The following is a 24,822-nucleotide window of genomic DNA, read 5'->3' on the forward strand; positions in this document are numbered from 1 at the left end:
GGGGCGGGGCTCCGAGGGGTGGGCGGGGCTTCCGCCGGGCTCGGACCCGGACCGTCTGGGCCATGGCGCTGGCCGCGCTGCTACTGCTGCTGCTGCTGCTGCTGCTGGCGCCGTGCGCGGCCGAGCCCCCGGAGCCGGCCGAGCCCCCGGACGCGCTGTTCGCCGCCGGCTCCGAGGCGTACGCGCGCGGGGACTGGGCCGCCGTGATCCTGCACATGGAGCGGGCGCTGCGGGCCCGGGCGGCGCTGCGGGCCCGGCTGGTGCAATGCCGGCTCGGCTGCGCCAGCGCCAACGCCAGCGCCTGGCCCGCGGCGGAGCCCGGCCCGTCCGCCCTGCGCGACCTGCGCTTCTTCCAGCGCCTGCTGCGCCGCGCCGCCTGCCTGCGGGCCTGCGCCCCGCCCGCCCCGTCCCGCTACCTGCTCGGCGAGGAGCTGGAGCTCGAGTTCCGCAAGCGCAGCCCCTACAACTACCTGCAGGTGGCCTACTTCAAGGTGGGGGGAGAGCCCCGGGGGGGGGAGAGCGGGGGGAGAACCCGGGGGGAGGAGAACCCCGGGGGGGGGTCTGCCAAGGCAGCCCCGCGGCACCTGCCAGCCGCTGCAGGGAGCGCGGGGAGGCGGTAGCGGGGGACCGGGGGTGGCTCTGTCTGAGGTGTCTGGCTCTGCTCCGCCGGATCCGTCCCAGGGCAATCACAGCCCCGCATCCCCGGGGGCAGGTCCCCGTGCGCTGGGTTGTGGTGCACGGGGGGCTCCGGACTGCCCCAGGCTGGCGCTCAGCCGCAGTGACCAGCTGCAGCGGACAGGACAGGACAGGACAGGACAGCGGGGGGGGGGGCTGTCTTGCAGACACCAGGACCTTTCCGGTTGAGCAATGGGTCCCCGGGCAGATCTGGCCTGTTACCAGAGGCAGGCGCTCGTTTCAGCGCCAGACTGGCGGCAGGACCATATCTGGCCTGTCTGCTGCCGGCTACTGAGGAAGGGGGGCTCTGCCCGCCGCGGATACCATGCACTCCGACGCTGCAGTGGGGCAGAGTTTTCCCCAGCTGTTGCCCAGCTGAGAGAGAGCCCATGTCCCTTCCCTGCTGATGGTGTGCAGCTCTCAGGAGTCTCTCTAATGGGCTGGGTTGAATCTGGGAAGAGTGTGCAGGCCTGAAGTGTGTGTTCGCTACTTAGGCTGCGCAGTCTGGGGCCCCTTGCATCTAGCTGTGACACTGCGCTTTTCCCAGACCTGAGGGAGAGTGCTGTGCACAGTCCGAAGCTTGTCTCTGTCACCCAGTGAAGTGGGGTTGGTCCAATAAAAGGCGTCGTTCTCAACCTATTTACCGTGGTGGGTTGCATCCAGTACTCCCTGAGGATGTCACAGAAGCCCCAGCTGTGTGCTGATTGGGCCACAAGCGGCCCGCAGGCTACCGGCTGAGAACCACTGAATAAAAGATATTACCTCACCTGCCCTGGCCCTCTTAACAAGGGTCAAAACCGAGGGCGTGCAGATCCATTCGTCCTTTCCTTGGGTACCAATCCAGAGCAGCTGTGCACTCCTGAGGAGGGCTTGCGAGCAGTTGTATTAGTTGAGGGTGCTAGGAAGGGAGTCAGCTGCATCTGGAGGGGGAACAGGATGGTGCAAGGGAAGAGGCTATGGGGACAGTGCAGGCTCTGACCAGTGGAAGTGCAGGAAGGATCAGTGGGGGCATAGAGAGCATTGGGGTGGGCAGGGAGTGCTCTCTGGGATTTAGCTACAGGCCAGCATTGTACTGTGACTTAGGTGGGCTAGATGCTGAGGGCAGTGCCAGGTCTCTGCCCCAGCATCTGGGGGCACCACATGCTAGTGAAATGGACGTCTCCCATAACTCCTTTTGTGCCTTGCTTTATCTTTAGCACATTTCCTTTTCCCCAGTTCAGTACATGTAACCGAATCCCGCCAAGGAGCTCTCCATCCTCCCCTGTTGCTGCTCCTCCCACTCCAGGGCAGGGAAGAGTAATGGAGTTTATGCCACATGTGCAGTCCCAGCTGCTTCCAGATGTCTCCCCTCCTTTTCCTGCAGCAGAGAGTCCAGCCCCCTCTATTCTCCTCCTCCTTTCTTCAAAAGCTGAAATGCCACGTAGTGAGCTGGGGGCTGTATCATTCTTCATACCCAGCATAAAGCGATCCGCTAGGGTCTCCTGTTTCAGAGCTGATGTCAAGCGCAGTTGTAGTCCGAAAAGATGAAAAAATGGCCCGTTTGTACGCTCCCCTTCCTTGCCGCTGGTATGTCTTTGTTCATTCAGTGACCCCACAGAGACCTACAGTTTACACCTGTTAGATCTGCGTTTAGTGGTGATGATTTAAAACACTAACAATATGCCCCAAAGGGCACTTAAGAATATTCTTTGCAGTTGTTTCCTTTATGTGGTAGTAGGATCGCGATCTCCCAGGAAGTTTTGTATTGCATTGATGATCACATTGACCCTCAGTGACACACAGAACCTCCTGTAGTCCAACAGCAGTGGGGCCACAGACACTTTGAATTTGTCTCTGCTTTGCCCCAGAGAAAGATTTAAAGAAAACACTGGGTCAGTTGATCAGTTATTTGTCAATTTAATCACACTTCTGTTGGAATAGTTTGTACCTATTGGCCTTACAAGTAACAGCGAAAATCACTATATGAAGGCGATGAGAGGAAAAAACATGCATTTGTTTTTCCGTTTGTTTACTTTGTGCATTTGACGCACTTTGTGTATAGTGTCACTCTCTGGTGTATACTCCATTGGTGCCCCTTGTTGCTTGTCTTTCACATAGCAAGATAGAAGAGAAACATTTTTTTAAATGGAAAAATGTAGATTAAAAAACGAGAAGTTTTTGCAGGGCAGCTTTCAGTGGATGGAGAACCTAAAACTATTCAGCTCTGTTTTTCTTTTATTGATTAGGTTTCACCTGGATGGTCCCTGTTCTTATGAAGTTCTTATGAAAATTAAACTATTGGAATTAGGTGCAATTCATAGAATGACAGAAGGCAGAAATGAAAAAGACCTATTAAGCCAGTTTGTTCAGTCCCTTCTGGATTGCTGGCACAAAAAATTAAAACGGCCGTAGAGCAGTTTTTAAACTAAGGGCTGGGGGAAAACTGACAGGTGCGGAGGAGCATGTGGTTTGTGCAGAGACATCCCTTACGGGAGGATCTATTAATGGAGATTCTCTGTATCCTAGTAAGGAGGAGAGAGGATGGAAGAGGATAAAATATGGATAGCATCTGATGAGAAACAGTCAAATAAAAAAGAATTCCATTTAATTACATCACATAATGACAGACAGCTAAAAAGTGACAGTTTTTTAAGTGCTTATATACACATGCTAGAAGTCCTAAATACTAAGATTGGTGAACTGGAGTGCCTCATATTAAATGAGGGTATTGATATAATAGGCATCACAGAAACTTGATGGAATGAGGATAATCAATGGGACACAGTATCTGAGCACTTTCCAGAGGTGCATTAAACAACATGCCTGACATCTGTGACACATGATGTCTTCTCCATTTCTTTCTGTCCCCTCGGGGAAAGGGGAAAGTTTTCCCTCAGGAGACTCTTATTAATTATCATTTGAATGTGACCGTCGCACTTAAAGGCCCATCCAAGGTCAGAGCCCCATTGTGCTAAGTGCTGTACATACTACAGATAATAAGAGACCATCCCTGCCCGACAGATCTTGCAGAGACATAATGGGTGAGGGGCAGGAAGGATTATTGTTCCCAGATGGGGGAGATGAGGCCCCAAAGTCACACACGAAGTCTGTGGCAGAGCCAAGACTTGAACACAGATCTCCCGAGTCCCAGTCCAGTGCCTTAAGCACAAAATCATCCTTTTATTCCCAAATAAGGAAGCATGGGCAAAGCCTGTCAAAACCTAGGAATGAAGCAGGGACCTTTAGATCTTAGCTGAAATTTTGTGCTGCGCCTCCAGGCCAGCTGGACTTTCGAACCGTTGGGATGAGTGAATGCAGTAGCAGCCCCATCCTAGGCTCTGTGGAACACAACAGAAAATACGTGTTTAGACTGATGCGAGGTATAAGGTGTGTGTGTGGAAGGGAGGGGCTTGGCATTTTGGTTAGTGAGTAACGACACCCAGCTGTGAGGCTGGCAGTTTATGGTGTTTCCTTCAGTCTGGGCTGGGGAGACACGTTGATGGTGAGTCAGTCGGCGGGGACTGGCTGTGCCCTGCAGGGGAAGCCTGGCCTGGTACAGTTTTGCACGCACATTGTCTTGAGGAGATGTGATCCCGTGGTTCTAGGACCCAAGCAGGTGAATCCACTTGCTTTCCCCAGTAGATTAAGGTTGTCTGTCTGGTCCTAGCAGTGTGGGTTTTCCATGCTCCAGCATTGCGCACCACCCCAAATTCACTGGGTAACTTATTTGTGCTCTCAGGCGCTGGGTTTCCTTGTAAAGTAGACCTGTGACATTGACAAAAATGTGCTTTTGCTCTTTTTGCTGCTTTGTGATGGCTTCAATTCTAAACAACTTGGCTAAGGTGCAGTAAAGGCTGTCGCCTCTACAGGGCCATCTGCTCCCCATGTGCGTGGGGAGGAGGAGACCGCCACAGCCCACTCGAAGGTTAGAAAACCAGGAAATCCTCCATCGGGGTGTGTCCCCTCGCCCCGAAGAGTCAGTGTGACAAAGCAAAACAAACCGCAGAATCATTAAAACCAGGAGCTGCTGCGTTCAAGTGCTGCTTCGCACGCCGCAGGGCCGTCCCGCTGCCCTTTGCTAGGTCGTTATTTGGGAATGGGGAATGTTTATTTAAACGGCAGGAAGCTAATGGTAAGAGATACCACAAAGGCTCTTTAATTGTGACGGTGCAGTATGAAGCAGCGAGGCAAGGCAGCTCAGTTTGTCCAGTTGGATCTCTGTCAACCAGCAGTGATTATTCCTGGCCCCGTATCAGTGCTGCCACACAGCTCACACTGGTGGGAATAGGAGACCTGTACTGGAGATCCAGTGGGCACAGAGAAATGGCAGCTTTGTGAGAGAGGGGTTAGGTGCTGCCATGTTACCAGTTCCTAGTGTGAACCTGGTGTGGGCATGCACAGGGCCTGCGGAGAGTGGCTGACTTGGGGTGTGCTGGGGGGAGAGGGACTATGGCTGGGTGAGGGCTAGGCTAACCCAGGTGGAGAAGTGGCTGAGCCCTGCGCTGTGCTGATCCAGTTACGTGTTCCCAGGGTGCTGAGTACACTGTCCCTGGGCCTTGGGGAGTCTGGGTTTCGGTCTCACCTCTCCCTGTGTTTTCTTTGTCTAGATTCACAAGATCGATAAGGCTGTGGCTGCGGCTCATACCTTCTTCGTGGGGAACCCCGACCACATGGAGATGAGGCAGAACCTGGAGTATTACCAGATGATGTCAGGAGTCAAAGAGTCAGACTTCATGGACCTGGAGGCCAAGCCCCACATGGTAAGAAGAACCCTCCTCCCCCAAGCGTTTGGGTTCTCCCCTCAGTGGTGTGCATCAGGGTCAGTGCTTCCACCCGCACCTGCCAGCCCGGCTCCATCATTTCCTTGGACACTCAAAGGCTGCGTGGAGAGTTTCAATGAGCAAAGTCTCCCTCAGCACCTGCAGGGGCGGGTGGCCTCTGGAACTGACCTGCAATGGCTACAAACCAATGCAATAAAAAGTTTGTCCTATTCAATGGTAAAAATGATGAAAAGGGTGGTGGGGGGATGGAGTCTGCTTTTGTGGTAGAAGTTTAGGTCTTGTCTCTGGTGATGGTGACCAAGTGAAACGGTGACATCACACGCACGGGGAGGTGAAAGCTGAGAGATTGAGAAGGGAAAGGATTTTGTCAGTGTTGTAAAACTTTTGGTCGCTTGCTTTCTTTAAATTAATTAACTGCCAACACCCAGTGAAAGCTGTCGAGAAAGGATGTCGTGGTTAAAGATTCAACCTCCCTGCCCTTCAGCTCAGGTTTAGGGCTCCCGATACACAAGAATCCCTCCAGCACAACCAAGGACGATCGAACTCGACCTTCTCCATAGTTGTGAGGTTTTTAAGGAGGGGATGGAGGAAGCAACTTCTCAGGGTAGGTCACACATCATAAAGAACCAGAGAGGGCGCAAGCCCACATTAAAAATCACTTCCCTTGCAGGCCACCACTAAGGTTCAAGAGGAAGGGCTGTGATTGTCTCGATCTGGCTTTGGTGATGGGTTTGTAGCAAAGGGGCTCACATGACAGGAGGTGGCAACAGCTTGGTATCCTAACCCCAGGTCCCTCCTGTCTCCCCTGCTGTGTCAGATTCTGCGTCTAAGCCAATGCACATGACGCTTCTGGAGCACCATCAAAGATGATAAAACTTGAGGAGTTTTTCTAACTGGTAGAATTTAAAAATGGATTGCTGTTCATTTTAAATGCCTGGAAAGGCCTGGAACCGCAGATCCCAAAACAGCCAGCCTGCATTGTACCCACCACGTGAGATCCAGGCATGCGGCTGAACAGGGGAAGGTCATGTGGGCTCTGGAAGTGGAACCAGAGCTCAAGGGCCTGGCTGGCTAAAAGAGCTGTGCTCTGTGGTCAGTGAAGTGGCCATGTGCTAGAGGCAGCAGTAAAGCGGCCTTTGGGGACAGCAGGATTCTCCTACATGGGAGCAGCATGGAAGTGCGCGATGTCTGTGACACTGTGCTGAAGTGAGAGCAAAGAGCCAGAGAGCTCTTCATCTTTGGAGATACCTGAAACACGGAACCGTGACATTTCCAGCACCAAATATGGGGTGGGGGGATTTCTCCCTCTCCAGTCCCTCCCCAAACACTCAGAGACATCGTGGGGGAGAGCTGAAATGTTACATACCTAACTCCCAGGTATTGACCTCCTCCCCGTCCAAACAGACACGTGTGAAGTTAGAACCCTGAGCCCTGGCTAGCAGTATTGACCATGTGCGACTAGTCCCCTCTTGACAAATGCCCTTTTGCTTTGAAGGCTGTATTGATTTTTTGTAGAAGGAGCATCTGTCCACTTACCCCATGGCCATGCACGGTCTGGGTGGTAGGTATTCAGCCTGCCATCTGCTTGGAGATCTCTTTTATTGAGGGACCCACAATCTACCCCCCCTGGGCCTCAGTGATCAGAGGGTGAGCGAGCTATCTGGGGGGACCGTGCTGAACTGCACCCACACTGGAATGTTTCTGGCTGGGATCTGGGTTCACTTTTCTTCCTGGCTTTTTGCAGCATGAGTTCCGCCTAGGGGTGAAGTTCTACACAGAGGAGCAGCCGCAAGCCGCCATTCTGCATTTGGAGAAGGCGCTGGAAGAATATTTTGTAGCTGACACCGAATGTCGCGCTCTCTGCGAGGGGCCCTATGATTACGAAGGCTACAACTACCTGGAATACAATGCTGACCTGGTCCAGGCCATTACAGGTGGGTGCAGGGCAGAGCCCTTCACCAGCTGCATGTAGCGCCTCTTGTGAGCCCCTGCATGCTGTACTTACTGCTGTCCTTCCCTCTTTCAGTGTTTCTGGCTCTCAAATCAGGTTTTTGGGGCACTTCCCCCATGGACATGGGGAGTTGGTGGCTGGAGAGAGGGTGCTAAGGTTGGTCTTATGGGGATTTAAATTCCCAGTCCGATTTTCTGGGTCCTAATGAAACTAATGCCTGAGGGTATGTCTAGACTGACAGCGGCAAATTCGCTGCCATCAGATCGATCAATTGAGCGGCAGTGAAGATCTGCTCAATTGATCCATCCGGTAGTCAATTCAATTAAACAACCTCCTCAAAAGGCATAGCACTGCCTCCCATCGGCGCAGCGCAGTGGGGCCCGCGTGCTGAAGGGAAGTTACGAAGTTGACAGGAGTTACGCAAGCAGAGTAGCTTGTGTAACTCCCGTCAACTGCTGCCGAATTTCCCGGTGAGTGTAGACCAGGCCCCAGTGAAGCGGCCTCCTGACTAAAGAATTCCTGCTCTGATACAGGTCTCACCTGACCAATAAAATGTGCTGTCTTTCTCTACCAGATCATTACATGCAGGTGCTAAGCTGTAAGCAGGGTTGTGTTACTGAACTAGCCTCCCAGCCCGGCCGGGACAAGCCCATTGAGGATTTCCTTCCATCATACTTCAACTACCTGCAGTTTGCCTATTACAACAGTAAGAAGCATATCTCTTATTTCTCCGTTGATTGGGAAGCCCTGACATTAGGGTCCTGGGGGTCACTGGCACACAACTTAACTGACTTTGTCCCTCTTTCTTTTGCACAGATAGTGGAGGGTATAATATTCCGTACAAAAGAACTACCTTAAAAGAAGATTGTTAATGTTGCAGAGTCAGGTGCTCAGAAGTTAGGAAATGCCAGAGTTACAGTTGTCCAGGCATTAGATATAACCATAAGCTACACTATCCCGTGTACTTTTCCACAGAAAAGTCGGTCGCAGGAGACGGAGTACGGCCTGGTGTCAGGCATAGCTGGAGCATTCAGAAAATTAAGGGCCAAATGTTGAACGAGTTCTGCTATGTATGTGAAAATGATTTTCTGAGGCTTATACGTTGCCCAGATCTGGATAGGTTTTGTGGGGACGCTGAAAGGCCCCTGCCAGCAGTCTAGCTCCTGCTCCAAACCACAGAGGTATTTGAACTAGTCCAAAAACAGTCAGAATTTTTCTTAACATCGACAAAATTGCCTGTTTTTCACTAACCTCCTTGGAAACATCTGAACTGCCTCTCAGCTTCTGCACAAACTTTCCAGCTTAAAAATCAACCTGAGGAAGAGATGAAGAGAAAATTTCAGCTCATCCAATTAGTTTGTCAGAGTTCGAAGTCACTGAAAATAGAGGGTCATAATGGAACGGGTTCGGTGTCTCTCTGCACTGCTTAGAAATAGTATTTAAACGTGTATTCCCAGTGTGAAAACTGGTAGGCCTGCTGCCGGGATGCCTGATGATATGCAGATGGGGCGAGCCTCTCAGTCCAGTATCCTCCTTGCTTTGGTAACATCCCTTATCTGTCCCTTAGCTCCACGATAAGTGTCCATCCTCCTTGTACACGCCCATCCCAGAATACTGGGACCTTCAGGTCGTCCCATTTCTCTCTTCCCACTATCTGATTTAGCTCCTGCTTTCAGCCTCCAACCAAACTGTTTTGGAGCCTGCTGTCTAGGAAATCATCCTCTGTGTGTTCTTCTGCATTGGTCCAGGTGCTTTTGTGTAGTTCCTGCCTGCAACGAGTGATTTCATTGCTTCCTGCCATGTGGCCTTGGTTCTTTGTCTCCAGCAGGTGGCACGGTTTCCTATCCGCTAGCTGGGATCCGGCTGGCTGCCATCCCAGGAAGGAAGCAGCAGCTGTTTTCAGCATGGTGAGGTTCTGGCCACTCTAAACAGGGCTCCTCTCCCCCTGAGCAGGCTCTAGTGACTCAGTGGCTGGTGCAGCATGATAGACAAGGAAGCAGCAAAGGCTCGGGGGGGTTCCCATTGCCAAGCACAGAGACTTGTCAGTATTTTGTTTCTCTTGAACCTTGAGCAGAACTGTCAGGTCAGAGCGGGAGAGCTGTGTGTCTGGTACAGGCACTCTCCAAAGTGAGACCTGCACAGAACTTGAATCCAGACTCCTTCCACCCTGCTCTTGTCAAAGCCTTCCCCATGCAGTGGAGCAGCGCTGGTAAGTCTTCGTGTCTGGCTCAGTGTCTTGGTCAGGCTGGCCATGGGAGCAGTGCTACATACTCCTACTTAACTGGAGCTGCTTTTACGGGCTCCCTCCCATCACCCTCTTCTCCTCCTGCTCACACACAGGCAGGGACCATCACAAACCTTAGTGGCACAGGGGTCCGGTCACCTCTTGCAGACCCAGAACAAGGCTCTGACCAAATGCCAACAGACTTTTGAACCTTTCCCATCCTGCTGTGGATTCACTCTGCCATTCTCTGAAAGCTCCTTCCAGGACTGAGGGAGGTGGTGTTCCAAGGCTCACTCCTCTGAAATAAGGTGAACTCTGCTGTGTCTAAAGCAGACTGGCCAGGCCCTAGAGGAGGAGGGCAGATGCCAGAGCCACTCTTCTCTTCCCTTTGATACACATGTATACAAGAGGTGCATGATTTCATCCTAGCTGGATGGAGCATAGACTTAATCTCATTTCTTGGAGTTCTTTTATTATTCCGAGCAACCTTCTGCTCCCATTTCTGATTTGTGCTACTGGTCCATCTTCCCAGTAGGTGTTTTACTGGCATTACAAAGTGTATCAGCTAAGGATTGCGAGCCAGCCAGCCCCTGTGCAGAGGGGTCCTGCCTTCCTTTACTGGGAAGAAAGACTTTGCCCTTGTATCTGACCTGGTTTAGAACTAGTAAGAGCGGAATGAAAAGCTGAGAGAAGAGATTTCCCTGTTTCCAGAGCAGCCAGGACAGTTCCTACTGCAGAGCCAACTTCTCTTTGCTTACACGCTGGCCAGCTCTGACACCAGGACCCTTTATTTTTGAGAAGAAGTGATTCCCATTGAAAAGTGTAAAGGGAACCTTCACACACCCCCCTCCCCCCCCGCCCCCCGCCCCTGTTTCATCTACTGGCTAGGTGTTGCTGTACTATTACAGCTGTGCTTCATAGCCATTTCTCATTCCTGATCTTTTGCAGTGCATGGAAAAATTGTTCCCCATGGTTGTGAAACTGGGAAACAAAAGATAAATGATGGAGATAAGACTGAACATGAGTAACTAATCTGAGTCCTAGTCTTCAGAGAGAAAAGAGTCTGAACACCAAGGTTTCCCATTGCGGCGAATTGGAATTAGGTAACTTCATGGAGGATAGATTCATCAATAGCTATTAACCAAGATTGTCAGGGATGCAGACCAATGCTCTGGGTTTCCCTAGCCCCTGACTGCCAGAAGCTGGGATGGAATAACAGGTGGTGGGTCACTTGATAATTGCCCTGTTCAGTTCATTCCCTCTGAAACATCTGGTATTGGCCACTGTTGGAAGACAGGAGACTGGGCTAGATGGACTGTTGGTCTGACTCAGTCTGGCCGTTCTTGTGTCTGAATCTGACTCTGTGCTAAATCTGAGTCCGACTGACCTGGTGCTGAAAATATACCGTAGCATTACTCCTGTTCTGTGCCCCTCCTTGTCGGCGTCCTGCACAGCAGAGAGGGAAGGCTTCTCGTAACGAGCTGGTTTCTTTTTGCAGGTGGGAGTTACGAGAAAGCCATTGAATGCGCCAAAACCTACTTGCTTTTCTTCCCTAACGATGAAGTGATGAATCAGAACTTGGCCTACTACACGGCCGTCCTTGGGGAAAAGCTGGCTGCACCTATCAGTCCTCGAGAAGTGAGTGATCCTCAGCCTGTACCAGGCAAACTGCTCCGCGAGTTCTGCCCATTGCTGTTCTCATCTTGTGATTCACAGGCTATTGAAGCAGCACCTGCAGAACTGGGACTGCTGTTTGCAGGGCAGACGGGTTGCAGTCTGCTCAGCAGAGGTTTGCAGTGTTAGGAGGATTGGTCGCCTTCATCCTTGCATGTCGGTGCCAGTCAGTGCTGAAGGGTTGGACACAAGGCGCCTGGTCCAAACTCAGCCGAAGCAACACCCTAAATATGGCTGGAGGGTTTTGCGAATTGCTGTGGTTCTGTGAGCCAGGAATAAGCCTAAACTGGCCTCCTGCCTCAGGGCACCAGCCAGTCACTGAGTGACAGAGCGAGGGAGAAACCTCTCCCATCCACACGTTAGTGCGCACTGCTCTAACCTGCACCGTCCTCTGAAACGTCAGGGCGTGGCCATTGGCGCGGGCGCTTCGTTTTCAGAAACTGCCAACCTGGCCGACATGGTGTTAAAAACTGGCCTGCGGCAGATAGTCAGTGTGGGACGTGCAGCCCCAAGAGGTAACGTTTGGTAAAGTGATCAGCAGATGAAGACAGGACCTTACCATGGGGCGTGGCGGGCAGGTCAGACGGGGGGGCTGCAGCCAGCCCCACCAATAATAAAAACGTCTCGCGTTTATTGCTACCGTTACAAAGTGGGGTAAAAGTGGAGTCAGCAGAAGGGGGAAGGAATGTTTTCTGGAGAGTCTGTGGTTAAAGTTGAGATCAGCTTCCCGCTTTATACCTGGCATTGATAACACTCACCCCGACGTTTTCCAAACGTGAAATGGTCTCCATTGACAGAGCTGTGTAGGGACCCAGACCTGGAAGAGCAGGGGGCTGCCGGTCAGGATGAGGTGCGTCGAGAGGCACGGATTAGCAGAATCGTGCACTTTCATCCCACCACATCTCCCACTGTGGAGTTCTGTTGCTCTCTGTAATGCTCTCCTCATCGCTGCCGGTTCCTCCAAGGGGCCAGGTCAGCTTGTTTATCCCAAAGCAAAGCCCATGGAGGCTGCCCTGACCCCTCCATCTCTCCCACGCCTTCAGGATATCCAGGTGTATCGCCAGCGCAGCCTGCTGGAGAAGGAGCTGCTCTTTTTCAGCTACGATGCCTTTGGGATTCCATTTGTGGACCCGGTGAGTGGAGACGGCCTGGGCCTGGGCCTGCGGGAATGGGGAGTGGGCAGGTTTAGACTGAATGCTGGGGGATGGGCTATGTGGCAGGTGGGGGATGGGCTGTGCTGGGTGAGGGGTTCTGCGGAGGATGAGGAGGGGCTGTGACCATTTGACGGCTCTTCAGTGGCGCTGTGTGATGTCTCCTTGGGAAGCTCTGCCTTCTGGCCCTGCGCAGGGCTGCACCCTTGTGTCTGAGCCGTGGATGGAGTGTCTCGGGCAAGGAAGAGGATCCTTATCTCTGGTTTCTTTCCTGCCTTCAGGACACGTGGACCCCCGAGGAGGTGATACCAAAGAGGCTGCGAGAGAAACAGAAGTGAGAACTCTCAGCAGTGCTGGCTGTAGCGTTGTCTGTTTGCTCCCACCTTGTGTCGGTCACTGCCGGCGTGCGGATTTCCGTTAGCGCAGCGGGGATGCTCCAAACCCGCCTGCTGCAGTGGGGCGGGAGGACGGCCTGGTGCTCAAGCAGAGGCTGTTGTAGTTTGGCTGGAGGCGGCGAGGGTCTGAGCGTGTCAGGGGGATGGGATGGCAGTGGACACCGTGTAACACCAGTGCAGCGCTCACGGGAGCTGGGGCTGGAATGAACCACAGCAGTAAGGTGTATGGGCACCTTGTCAAGCCGCTGAGCCCCCCACCCAGCGTCACTAGCCGCCCCGTCCATCTTTAACCCCTCCCACAGCTTCATCTCCTTTCCCTGCACCTCTCACTCCCTGTCCTCTTTGTGGAGGCCTCCAGATCGCTGCTCCCCAACTCCCTGCCCGACTCCCAGCTGGCCGATCATTTACACGCCCACCCCAGGGGCTGGCGAGCAGCTCACAGCAGCTTCTCTGTGCCCAGGGTGGAGCGGGAGACGGCAGCTCGGATCTCCGAGGAGATTGGCAACCTGATGAAGGAGATAGAGACGCTGGTGGAGGAGAAAACCAAAGAGTCTGTGGACGTGAGCAAGTTCATCCGGGAAGGTAAGGGGGGGGGCTGTGACGTGTGCTCCCGTGTCCTCCTGTGATCCCAGCAGACAGCCCGTCACGCCGTGAGCTAAGGAGCTTGGGGCTGTGGGGAAGGAGCCGTGTGTTAAATGCCATCCTAGGTGTGGCCTGTAGCTGAGGGGAAATGGCATCTCTCCCCTTCTTTCACACGCCGCCCTCAGTGCACACACGTGTCCACGCACCCAGTGCTGGCCGCCCCCTCTGACCCATCCAGCCAAGGGCTCCCTGCGCTCCAGTGTTGCTCCTTGGCCCGGCAGGTGGGCCCCTGCTGTACGACGGGCTGAGCGTCACCATGAACTCCAGGCTGCTGAATGGCTCCCAGCGAGTGGTGGTGGACGGAGTCATCTCCCAGGAGGAGTGTCAGGAGCTGCAGAAACTCACCAATGTGAGTAGCTCGTCACAGGCTGCAGCACCTGGAGGGGAACGGGCTGGCCCAGGGGGTGAAAGGGCAGTTCTGAGAGATGGGGGGGAGCGGGCAGAGGCTGGCACAGGCTGAGCAGCGGGCAGGGGTGGGGTTGCTCTGGGTGAACCTGGGAGATGATGGGGGTGGCGTGGGGAGAGCACTGGGGGGGCGGGGCTGTCAGCTATTTACAAAATCAACACAGTGAACCACTGGAGAGGAAGTAACGCCTGTCTCCGTTCTGCAAATCTGAAGCCAGGACTGTAATTCCCCAGCGCAGCCCGCCTGTCCCCCCCACTGGGGAAGACGTCCCTTCTGTCCACTCCACCAGCTCCTGCACGCAAGGAACGCCCTGTTATCCAACTCAGAGCAGTCACCACGCTCCCCGACCCCTTTGGCATTGCGTACCACGGGTCTCAGGCCATTGGTGGGTGGGTCTGTGTCTGCAGGGTGGGGCTCTGACCAACAGCAGACGGGGATGCGATTGCGGGTTCTCCAGCCTATAGCAGAGGCTGGTTCAGGACAGGGTTTGGGAGGAGCTTGGTTTGGAAGACTGGATTTGGGCATGTCAAGGGGGCCGGGAGTGAACTCTCTGCCTTGGGCCCTGAACTGTTTCCCTGGGGCCTTGTTACAGTTTCTAGCGTGGCCAGGCCCCAGTGCTCCTTGGCATCACATCTGCCGCTTTCCAGGGAAAAGCCTTACAGAAAAGGCTGGGTGTGCAGTTCCGGGCCTGTCACGCCTGCTCGGGGTCTCCGAGTGCTTGGCCTGTCTCCCTGCCCTGGCCAGAGCCCACTCATGTCCTTCTGTCAGGGGCATGCGGCAGCGTGGGGGTCTCAAGCCTGACTCTGGGTTTTGCAGGCAGCTGCATCTGCTGGGGATGGCTATCGCGGGAAAACCTCCCCTCACACTCCCAGCGAGACCTTCTACGGCGTGACGGTCTATAAGGCCCTCAAGGTAGGATTTCATTGGACTGAGAGAAGCGGGAGGCCGTGGACATGGGTCGGGAGAAGAGTGTGGCTAGCGCTGAGGAGTGGCGGGGCGGGGCGGGGCGGGGCGTGGAGGAGGGGAACATAGAGGAGATGGGCCGGAAGGGATGGGGCAGGCCAGGGGAAGGAGCTGTTAGCAGGACGCTTGGCGCCCAGCCTGTTCTCTCACCTGGAGACATGAAGGAATGCGGGGAGTCCTGAGCAGCTGAGTCCGGAGAATGGCAGGGTCACCGGTGTGTGTGTCCGTCTCATTCAGGCCCCACAGAGAACAGTTGGTGAGGTACAGAACTGCCCCCGTACCAGCCAAAGAGAGCTCGGGGGGTGGGGGCAGCCTTCAGACCCTTACCCCTTTGCAGATGGGGATATTGGGATATTTCTCTACCACTGCTGCCCTCCCTCCAGCCCAGACAGCCGGCTCGGGGCAAAACGTGGTGAGGTCACTGGGGAAGAAACCGGGCCACTGACCCCTGCTCACGCTCTCTCTCCTGCAGCTGGGGCAGGAGGGCAAGGTGTCCATGCGCAGCGCCCGGCTCTACTACAATGTGACGGAGAAGGTGCGGCGCGTGGTGGAGTCCTACTTCCGCCTGGACACCCCGCTCTACTTCTCCTACTCTCACCTGGTGTGCCGCACAGCCATCGACGGTGAGCAGCTGGCGGCACTGCCTCTACCCCCCGCAGTGGCCACTGGCCTGGCACTTTGCCCCTTCTCCGTGTCTATGGGTGCTCCTGCTCCTCCAACGGCCCTGTCAAGGGGGCAGCAGGGAATCAGAGGGGGCTGCCCCATCCCCCACGGTGGCAGTGGCACCTAGTGGTAAGAGTCCAAGGTGCCTAGTAGCGCAGTTCCACAGGGCTGCCCTCTCTCCAGGCAACAGTGCTTAGTGGTAAGTGTGGGGAGGGAGGGGAACCCGGGCCCACCCTACCCCACTGAGTTCCAGCCCAGGGCCCTTTGTAACCAATCACCCCAGTGCAGGGTTCAGGTCCCCCTGTCCCCAAACCATCTGCTGGGTCGCTTCCCACCCTAAGCCCATCTCAGGTATCGCCTCTGCTGGCAGCCGCTTGGCATCCCCCTCAGTCCCGGCGGCCGACTGGTTCCCCGTGGCGCAGTCTGGGGCCTCGGCTCGTCCTCAGCTGGGGCCTGCAGCACGTCCCGTCTCCTCCTCAGCCAGCCCCGACTGAGCGGAGCTGCTTCCTTGTATGTGCCCCCGCTGCGGGAGCACGCCATGCGGGCGTTGCTTCATGGGCCCAAAACACTTTGTTAACCCCTGTGTTGCCAGAGCAGGGTTAATACACCCATCACAGGCCCTGGGGAGAGAACGTCGTCTTCCGTGTCTGGGGGGACTCCCTTCGCAGCCATAACGTCACTTCCGTAGCGGGTCTGTGTCACAGGTGTCTGGTAATGAGGGTTCTGCCCTGGTGTCACCTCTGCAGCCCGGGCGCTGTCCGTGTGTTGGCCCAGGTGTGACTGGTTGGCGGCACGTAGCAAACTCTTCTGCTGACGTGCAGGAGGGGACAGAATCCAGCTACCTCCTTCTGGGCTGGGCTGGGCTGGCTCTGCAGGGCTAATGGGAGGAAGGAGTTGTGCAGACTTGGTCGCTAAATCCAGAGCACATGGGGAGTGAGCTGGGCAAAGGGAAAGGCAGACAGTCACTGCTAGACCAGAGCCGCATGTTGAGTGTTTCTGCTGTGTGTGCTAGACAGACACCACGGCCCTGGCTGCTCGGTGGGAGAGGCTTGCTACAGAAGCTTGGTTCAGCTTGCCATCGCTTCTGCAGAACTCAGCCCTTGATTCAATCCAAAAACGCCTCCACACTTTCTTTGTGCTGGCAGGAAATAACCGCATAAAGGGGCAGCCGGGGGTAGGCAGCTGAATAGAGGTGCACCAGAGCTGCTGATACCTAAGGAGATATGGGAAGCAATTCAGGTTTCCAGGCACTTAAAGCGCTTGGCCCAGATTGTTAAAAGTATTGAGGTGTTACTGAGCTCCATGTTGCAGAGCCTAACTGATTTAGGAGACACTCGTTTTCCAAAGTGATTTGGGAGCCTGAGCCAAGCTCAGGTACTAAAATCCTGTCAGTGAGATTCAGGCTTCTCAGGAACATGAGTCTCAGGCTCCGCAATCAATTAGCAGTTGTCATGCTGAGCGTGACTATGTGCAAATACCTTTAAAAATCTGGACGGGAGGTGCTGAGTCTCATGGGCGGGGCAGATGTGACCGGGAGTTCTGGGGGAGGCTTGAACAGCTAGTTCCCCACCCCAGGAACTTGGCCAGGTCTTCCCAGTATCCACCAGTGCACCCAGCATCACTGGAAAGCGCATCATCTGCTGCGGTGAGCGGTGGGATAAGTGTCATGTGTCACTGTTTAAACTGGCACCGTGAGGCTCCAGGTGGCATCCCATGGAGATGATTGCGTAGGTTGGGTGGGAGCTGCACCCTAAAACACGGAGCAGCAGCACTCCCTGTAGGCCATGGGAACAAGGGAGCAGAGCTCCGCCAGCTGCTGCCGTCTGCCTGAATTCTGGCCTCCCTGAAATCGCAAGCCAGAGCATTGTGCGGGGAGAGGATCATGGGGTGGGGCAGCCTTGCTGCGGACTCCCTGCGGTGCAGGGCGTGGTGAACGCAGACAGACGTCCTGCCGTCCCAGGACAGGTTCTGTAACCAACCAGCTTCGTTCCATCTCAGAGAAGCAAGCGGCCCGGACGGACTCCAGCCACGCGGTGCACGTGGATAACTGCGTCCTCAACGCGGAGATCATGGTGTGTCTCAAGGAGCCGCCGGCCTACACGTTCCGGGACTACAGGTGACGCCATGGAGCGGGGCTTGGCCCGAGGCACAGTCTGCCTAGATCCCGGAGCTGGGCTGAGTTCCCGTCACACAATGGCCTGGTCGCCCTTGGTTACCCCATCTCTGCCCTGTCGGTCCCTGCTGGGGAACCACATTTCCCAGAGGTCCCGTTCGTTGAAGGACCGGGCCCCAGGAACAGACAGGCTGCGGGCACCTGCGCTTACAGGGGCCGGCACCCTTCGTTACAGGGCCCTTGCTGAATAGGGAGTCTCAGAAATGTGGCCAGAGCGGCTCCAGGGCAGCGTTGTGTTGTGTTGTGTGTGAAGGGAGATCCAGCGCGCTGGTGTTCGGCGTCTCAGGCAGCAGGGCTGCTGAAAGGCTGCCTGACCGGCCCGCTGCCTTCTCGGGGAAGGGGGAGAGGAATGGGTAGGTGTCTCCTCTCTGGCTAGCCCTCACCCGGCTGGAGCTTGGGGGCGGAGGGAGGTGTGCTGGGGCCCTACGGTGCTGGGTAGTGAATGCCGTCTCTGCTGTGTCTGGCCCTAGTGCCATCCTGTATCTCAATGGGGACTTTGAAGGAGGAGCCTTCTACTTCACGGAATTGGATGCCACCACCGTGACGGTAAGCAGCCTGTCTGCCCCGAGAACGCAGTGATTCTGGTCTGGGCAGCTCCGGAGAGGTGAGAGACTCGTTTCTGCTCTCCCCACTTCCTGCCCCTCTCTGCCTGTGGCTCACCCTGAGAGCCTGTCTGCACCTGAAAATTAATCTGGAATAAGAAAAGGTGTGGATTTAAAGTGGATTAACTACTCCTAATTACCTCTCTGTGTGGATGCTTTGATTCCAGAATGTATTCCGAATTAGCTTAATCCACTGGACTGAAAGCATCTGTGCACGGAGCTGATCAGGATGGGAGCAGCATGACTGTTCGGGTGCCAAGGGGGCTGGGCACAGGGCTGAGCGCAGCGTGTGGAGCTGGCTGTGCTGGGAGGCAGTGCTGCTGCTGTTACCCCGGCTGGGAAATGGAGATGGCTGTGCTCTGATGTGGGATGGGGATGTCTCCACGGAGCAGCAGGGCTGCAGTACAGGGCATGAGTGATCCCTGGAGAGGAGGAGGAGCTGCATCTGGTCATGGTGCCTGAGGCTAGACCCCTGGCATCTGACTGCCTGGCCAGCCTCCAGGAGCCTGGGGAGCTCTCCCCACGGGGGAAGCCACCAGTGGCAGAACACGCTGCATCGCTTGGGCTGGGTGCAGATGGAACCTGCTGGGGAGCCAAGTGGGTGTAGCCTGGCCGCTGCCCGGGCAGACGCCCCCACTCCCACCCATTGCCCGGCGTTCTCTGTCACTAGCTGCCACCTGGGTGGTTGGAGGCTCCTAATCCATGCCTCTGTTCCCTGCAGGCAGAGGTGCAGCCGCAGTGTGGGCGTGCGGTTGGCTTCTCCTCGGGCTCGGAAAACCCTCATGGGGTGAAGGCCGTGACTAAGGGCCAGCGCTGCGCCATTGCCCTGTGGTTCACGCTGGACCCGCGACACAGCGAACGAGTAAGTGCTTCCCTGCCCTGGCCTCCTGCCTCGGCACCAGCGGTGCACACACTTCCTGTGCCCCATCCTCCTCCTCTTCCCAGCCTTCCTCCAGCAGGCTCTCCGAGCACTGGCATGGGCTCTGGGGCAGGGGAAATGGCTGGGTGAGATCCCGAGGGATGGGCCTTTCCCTCTGCAGCTGCTGGGCAAGCGTCTGGCTGTGCCTGGGCTGTGTCAGGTGAGGTATTTTAAGCAGCGGCTGGGAAGTATTAATGTAGAAGGCACTGGTGAGATCCCCTCTGGACCAGTGGGTGCTGTTCTGGTCACCCATGTACTGAAGCAGGGCATAGAAGGGCTGCTAAGGTGCTCAGGACAAAGGAGAGCTGATCTGACGGGAGCAGAGTGAAAGAGCTGGGCGTGGTTAGCCTGAGACGTGGGAGGAGGGGGGAGCTGATTGCTGTCTGTGACGGCGTCGGGGAGAAATGCCAGGCAGGGCGAAGAGCAATTTACGCTAAAGAACCGTGTCGGCACCGGAACAAAGGGGATAAACTGGCCAGGAGTCAGTTCAGGTTGGACGTTAGGAGGAGATTTCGAACCGTCAGAGGAGTGAGATTCTGGAGCAGCCTCCCATGTGTCTGAACGGGATTATCCGAAGGGCTGCTGTGATATCAGGGGCTGGACTCACTGACCCCAGAGCTCCCTCCTAGCCCTGTGTCCTCACACTTGGAGTGTGATCCCAGTATGCCCTGGGGGTCCCCTCCCCAGTGCCACGAGGGCTCCTGCAGCATGCGCTAACCTGTCCCCTTGCCCCGCAGGAGCGTGTGCAGGCTGACGACCTGGTGAAGATGCTCTTCAACACAGAGGAGGTGGATTTGTCTCAGGTGAAGGGGCCGGAAGTAGAGCTGCCAACCACCACCACGGCCACTCCTGGGCAGAGTGTGGAGGGAAAGGATGAGCTGTGATGTCCCTCCAGGCAGGGCCCCGTGAGGTGCCGGCTCGGCCCTACTGGGGGAAGAGGGACAAGCAATAGCCTTTCAGGACGCAAACCCCCTTGACTGCAGCTCGTGAATTCAGGACGCTGGACCTGGGACTGAAGGCAACTAACCCTCTGAAAGCCCTTTGGCAGGAGCAGAGATTTCTTTGGCCTGCTCCAGTGACCAGACGCCAAGGCCTCGCTGCAGAGGAAGCTTTGCCGGATTTGCCCTGGGCCACACGCCTGAGAAGCGCCTGGTGTCCCTACTCACATCCTGCCTCCCCTCTCCCACAGCGAGGACACGGCCAGCCCAGGCGTGGGATCGTGTCACAGAGAAGTGCACGTTCGGAGCAAACATGCAAATTGGTGCTTAGTGCTGGGAGGACTTCTGGCCCCTGGAGTTAGGGGGATCTGGCCAGGGCTGGAGCTGCAGCCTGAGCCCCCCAGTGCCCATAGGTTCGGTCACACTACGTGTCACGGCGGTTCAATTGCCTTCTGACGACAGGCGAGGAATAAAGGGCTCTTTTCTAATCTGTGAGTGTCTCCTTTGATCGGTCCCTGCCGGGGTCACAGCCTGGCGTCTGCGTGTTACCTAGAGTCCGGCCGCCGAGTGGTCCAGCACCTCTGTGGGATGCAGCGAAGGCGCGTGGGCTCTGTTGACTCGATGCCTGGGGTAGGTGCCGCATGTCTGTTTGCTGCGGATTCTGTGCCGCACTCCCCACTGGGGACCCTCTCCAGGAGGTGTCTGGTATCCCTTGCCTCCCAACGACCCTTTAATGAACGTCTCCCTCTGCCAATGGACCATCTGATCCCACTCTTAGTTGCCTTGTGTATTGTCCATGCTTGGTGATCTCGTCTTATGGCGGCGATGCCCCTGTTCCAGGGGAAACTATCTGCTCCGTCCCCCGCTTGATCCTTCCCTTGCCTGTCTCCATTCTTCCTCTTGTCTTGTTTCTTCCTTTCTGGACCTACAGCCCCCTTCTCCCATCTCTGCACCGTCCAGGCTTCATGCCTGGAACCCATCGTCCTTGCTCCTCTGCTGATTCTCCCGAGTGCTTGCTGTGAATGCTGCAAATAGAGTCATGGATTCCGAGGAGAGAAGGGACCATTGGGATCATCTTATCTGACCCCCTGCGTAGCACAGGCCAGAAACTGGCCCTACCGTCATTCCTAGAGCAGAGCTGTGAGAGAAACATCCCATCTTGATTTGAAAATGGCCAGTGGTGGAGGATCCACCATGACCCATGGCACCTTCTGCCAGTGCTTAGTTATTCTCACTGTTAAACATTTAGCCCTGGGTTCCAGTCTGAATCTGTCCAACTTCAGCTGCCAGCCATTGGATCATGTTCGACCTTTTCCTGCGAGATCGAAGAGCCCATGTTAAATATTCGCTCCCCAGGGCGTTTGCCTGGCTGTGGTGTCCCGACGTACTCCCTATCCATTCCACGTGCTGTTCTCACTGCAATTCGTGTGGCTGGTGGATGTCACAGGTAGACGGGTTCAGAATCCCAGTTTTGTAAGACCTGCCCGTGTGCACCAAAAAAACCTGCTGTTCTGGCTGGCTCCCTGGTTTTCCCAGCCATGTTGCTCCATGGTCAGAGCGAGTGGGGCTGTGTGGGGATTACTGGACTTGCTGGAGCACCTGCAGCCTTTGGGGGATCAAAGCCCTTCCGTGCTAAAGCCTCTCAGTGAGCAGGTCGGCTAGATGAGACTGCTCTGTTATAGATGGTCCGTTCCAGTTTGGTTGGCTGGAGACCCATCTGGCTGCAGTTTGCCCACTTGAGGGCAGCAGTTCCTAACCAGGCCAACTGGCTCATGGCACAGGAGAATCTGTGAAAGGGACTAAACTAAGGATCTGCTTAGGACACGAGCTTGCATTCTGCATTTTGTCTGCTTGCGTTTTGCTCTATGCTAGTCACGGGGGTGCCATGAGAGGGCAGTGGACAGACCTGTCGCGGTGATGTGGGTAATGGTCTAAGCAATATCGAAGGGTCACTCAGCCAGGGCATGAATGCTCTGGCCACTTACCTGCATCAATGGTTAAGTGTCATGCATCAAGTGAGTCTGACACTGGTTTCAACTTTCCTTTTGAACAATCACTTGGCCAATCAACCCCTTTCCAGTCAGTGTTGAGAATCGTCCACTTTCCAGCCAGTTGTCACCTATTTAGGAGTGGGACTGGACGGTACTCTACCATACCGGTCCCATCTAGAACACACAAGGAAAAAGATCACCTCCCGCACTACCTGGATCCAGAAGCTAGCAGGAAACTTCCGGGGAGCAAGGCAAATGTTTTATGAACCTCAGTCCTGGCACTGGTATTTGCTCCAGCAGAGTATTGTGCTGGGTTTGGGGCAGAAGTTGGCATATGCATCTCGTTGATTCACAGCTGAATACAGCCACCTGTAGTTAGTGGTTGCCTTAGCCACACATTGACGTCTGTGTGTTGGCTCATACAGCTCCCTCAAAACTTCAACCCAACACCATCACCCGTAAACCCGTCTGGCGGGCTGTGACTGATGGAAACAACCTGCTGCATGCAAGTCTGACAGTGGTTCCAGTAGATGCAAATAAGCAACACCCGCTTCTTCTCAGAAGACCTGCCCGCCTCCAGAAGAAAACCCCTGCACCTGCTGTTCCCGCGGACTTGCCACGACTGACTTTGTGACACCCTTTTGCAGCTGCCATTCGTGTGTTCATGTCCAGCGCTGCCGGTCTAGTGCCAATCTCGGCTGAACAATGGGATATCAGAGATGACAGCTGAGCCCTCGCAGAGTGGCGCAACGGTGGTATAGAGAGAGACGTGCGGACACATTTCAGCAGCTCTCCCTCACATCCACCTGTTTGCACCCTGGGATCTTGGACTAGGCTTAACAGGCTGCTGACTGGAGCAGGCAGAGTGGCTGCCGCATTGCAGAGTTGTGGCTTACCCCGATGGTCACAGTGTGATTGTGGGGCAGCAGGGCAGCCGGTCAAATGTGAGGGAAGAGTGCACACTTAGATGATTGGAGGGTGGAGTTCAACACCTTGCTGCCCAGGAGGATGCAGCAGTTAGATAGCTGAACAACTGAGATACTGACTTGTGCATGTGAAAGAACAAAGGGGCAGGGTGAGGACAGGGAAAGAAACTGCACCAGGGTGAGAGAGCACAAGAAGTAACCTGCATCACCTGCTGTTTGCAAAGCCGGCCAGCGTTCAGCCAGTGTAGGGTTATTGCTGATTTCATTCCCCTTATTCATTACTGGACCTGCTCTCACCCAGTCTTTGCTTCCTGCAATCGTTGTACTTCTGGGAGGTGGCACTGGTTCATGTCCCAGGGTCCCGTGGGCTGGGTGCTATTCTGGGAATGTGTAAAGGATTTAACCCGGCAGAGTGTGGTCCTGCCAGCCAGGGAGTGAGGGGCCAGCAACACAGGGCTGGTAGGAGAGTAGCAGCAATCGCCTGCTAGGCTCTGAGAGCTGCAGCATCTGGCGGGGGCCTGGCCCACAGTGCCAGGGAGCAGTGGCCCAGCTGGCAGTGGTCGAGTCCTGGCTACCTGAGAAGTGGCCCCGCAGTGGGTGACTCAGTGGAGGTGCTAGAGTTAGCCGGCTCTTCGCTTCTCTGGCAGGGGCTGCAGCAGGATGTTTTCAGGGAGGGGCCCTTGGCTCTCCCATTGCCCTCTCCTGGTTCAACAGCCTGTCCTGCAAGCTGTGCTGGAGGGCCTGCTTTTGCCCGCAGGCGGTGGGTTGAAGGGAGCCCGTGGGAGGTGGGGAGGGAGGGAGGGAGCTGTGCTAGTTTTGATGCTCATGTGCTGCACATAGTTTAGCAAGAGGCTGTTATTAGCTGGAAACAATCCGTGAAGCCAGTGGAATCCCCCGCACTTGGCATTGATGCAGCTCATCTGCTGTGGGGGGTGGGGGGGCTAGGTTTGGGGCACTGCCAGCCACTTGTTTTCATGTTCTGTTCTCCAGGGTGGAGTGGCAGGCAGCAGCCCTGGCGTACAAAGTCTCTGCCCCTCTCTCGGGCTCCAGTGGGAATTATTGCGAGGAGGGAAGTGCAGAGCTGGCAGTTCCTCTGTCACGAGGTGAAGGGCTGGGCTCGGGAAGAGACGTGTTCATATTGACCAGCGGAGGTGGGGTGTGCACAGCTACTGGCTGCTGGCAGGGATTGGGCCTCTTCAGGCAGCTCATCTGTCACCCAGGCCCTGCTGACTGCACTTGGGTTCGGTGTGAAATATACTCCAGAGACCAAATAACCGGTGCTGCTCCGGGCTATTGCTGAACGTCGGTAATAGCGCGATACAGGAAGAAAGGTTCAGTACGATCCCCGTCTCGGGCAGCCACCTCGTGCGGCGCTGTTAAATTCACCTTCCACAGAAGGCTTGCACCCAGAGGGAGGGACACAATTCAGCGAGCGGCGCTTACAGGCTGATTTTACCAGTTACAAAACTCTTTACACGCCACTAAAATCCAACCCCCCCGTTTGCTCTAGTTCCTTAACTTGTTCTGCTCCTGTCTTCATTTTTGTTTTGAATACTGGCGTTCCAGGTCCTGGTCCTCCCTAGCTTGTTCTAAGCCGTAGCATGAGTGTATCTTGATTTTCCACAAGTTCCTCTCTGCTTATTCCAAATGCTGAGTGGTACTATTGCAGGGTGCTGGGGGACGTAGGGATTGTTGGGTTTTTAGAGATCCTCGCCTGCTGGAGCCCTGAGCCCAGAAGTAGTACCACAGCGCAAATAATAATCATCCCT

The 24,822-nt window shown here is 55.3% G+C and overlaps 1 protein-coding gene across 2 annotated transcripts; it reads left to right on the forward strand.

Moving 5' to 3' along the window:
• Positions 1-62: 62 nt before the first annotated feature.
• Positions 63-20,624, forward strand: P3H1 (prolyl 3-hydroxylase 1). Of its 2 annotated transcripts, XM_067566300.1 has the most exons (15): positions 63-491; positions 5,262-5,414; positions 7,180-7,369; positions 7,961-8,092; positions 11,109-11,248; positions 12,328-12,417; positions 12,717-12,769; positions 13,291-13,412; positions 13,694-13,821; positions 14,695-14,790; positions 15,314-15,464; positions 17,503-17,620; positions 18,148-18,223; positions 19,001-19,141; positions 19,936-20,624. In XM_067566300.1, exons 1-15 carry the CDS (start codon positions 63-65, stop codon positions 20,080-20,082), a joined length of 2,166 nt encoding a protein of 721 aa, XP_067422401.1. In that variant the 3' UTR covers positions 20,083-20,624. The 2 variants fall into 2 exon arrangements, with proteins under 2 accessions (XP_067422401.1, XP_067422402.1); XM_067566301.1 differs by lacking the exons at positions 19,001-19,141; positions 19,936-20,624 and adding an exon at positions 18,447-18,609 and having other exon boundaries at positions 92-491; positions 18,148-18,281.
• The last annotated feature ends 4,198 nt before the right edge of the window (positions 20,625-24,822 follow it).

This window comes from Emydura macquarii, unplaced genomic scaffold, assembly GCF_026122565.2.
Source record: "Emydura macquarii macquarii isolate MOO-44397 ecotype Brisbane River unplaced genomic scaffold, CSIRO-AGI_Emac_v2 contig_2768, whole genome shotgun sequence".
In the NCBI taxonomy this organism is placed as follows: domain Eukaryota; kingdom Metazoa; phylum Chordata; order Testudines; family Chelidae; genus Emydura; species Emydura macquarii.

Bases quoted from the DNA above. Each gene is read 5' to 3' on its own strand.
- P3H1 (XM_067566300.1), top strand. From the start codon at position 63: ATGGCGCTGGCCGCGCTGCTACTGCTGCTGCTGCTGCTGCTGCTGGCG. The intron at 11,249-12,327 runs GTGAGTGATCCT...CCACGCCTTCAG, and splicing joins CACCTATCAGTCCTCGAGAA to GATATCCAGGTGTATCGCCA. The intron at 19,142-19,935 runs GTAAGTGCTTCC...CTTGCCCCGCAG, and splicing joins ACCCGCGACACAGCGAACGA to GAGCGTGTGCAGGCTGACGA.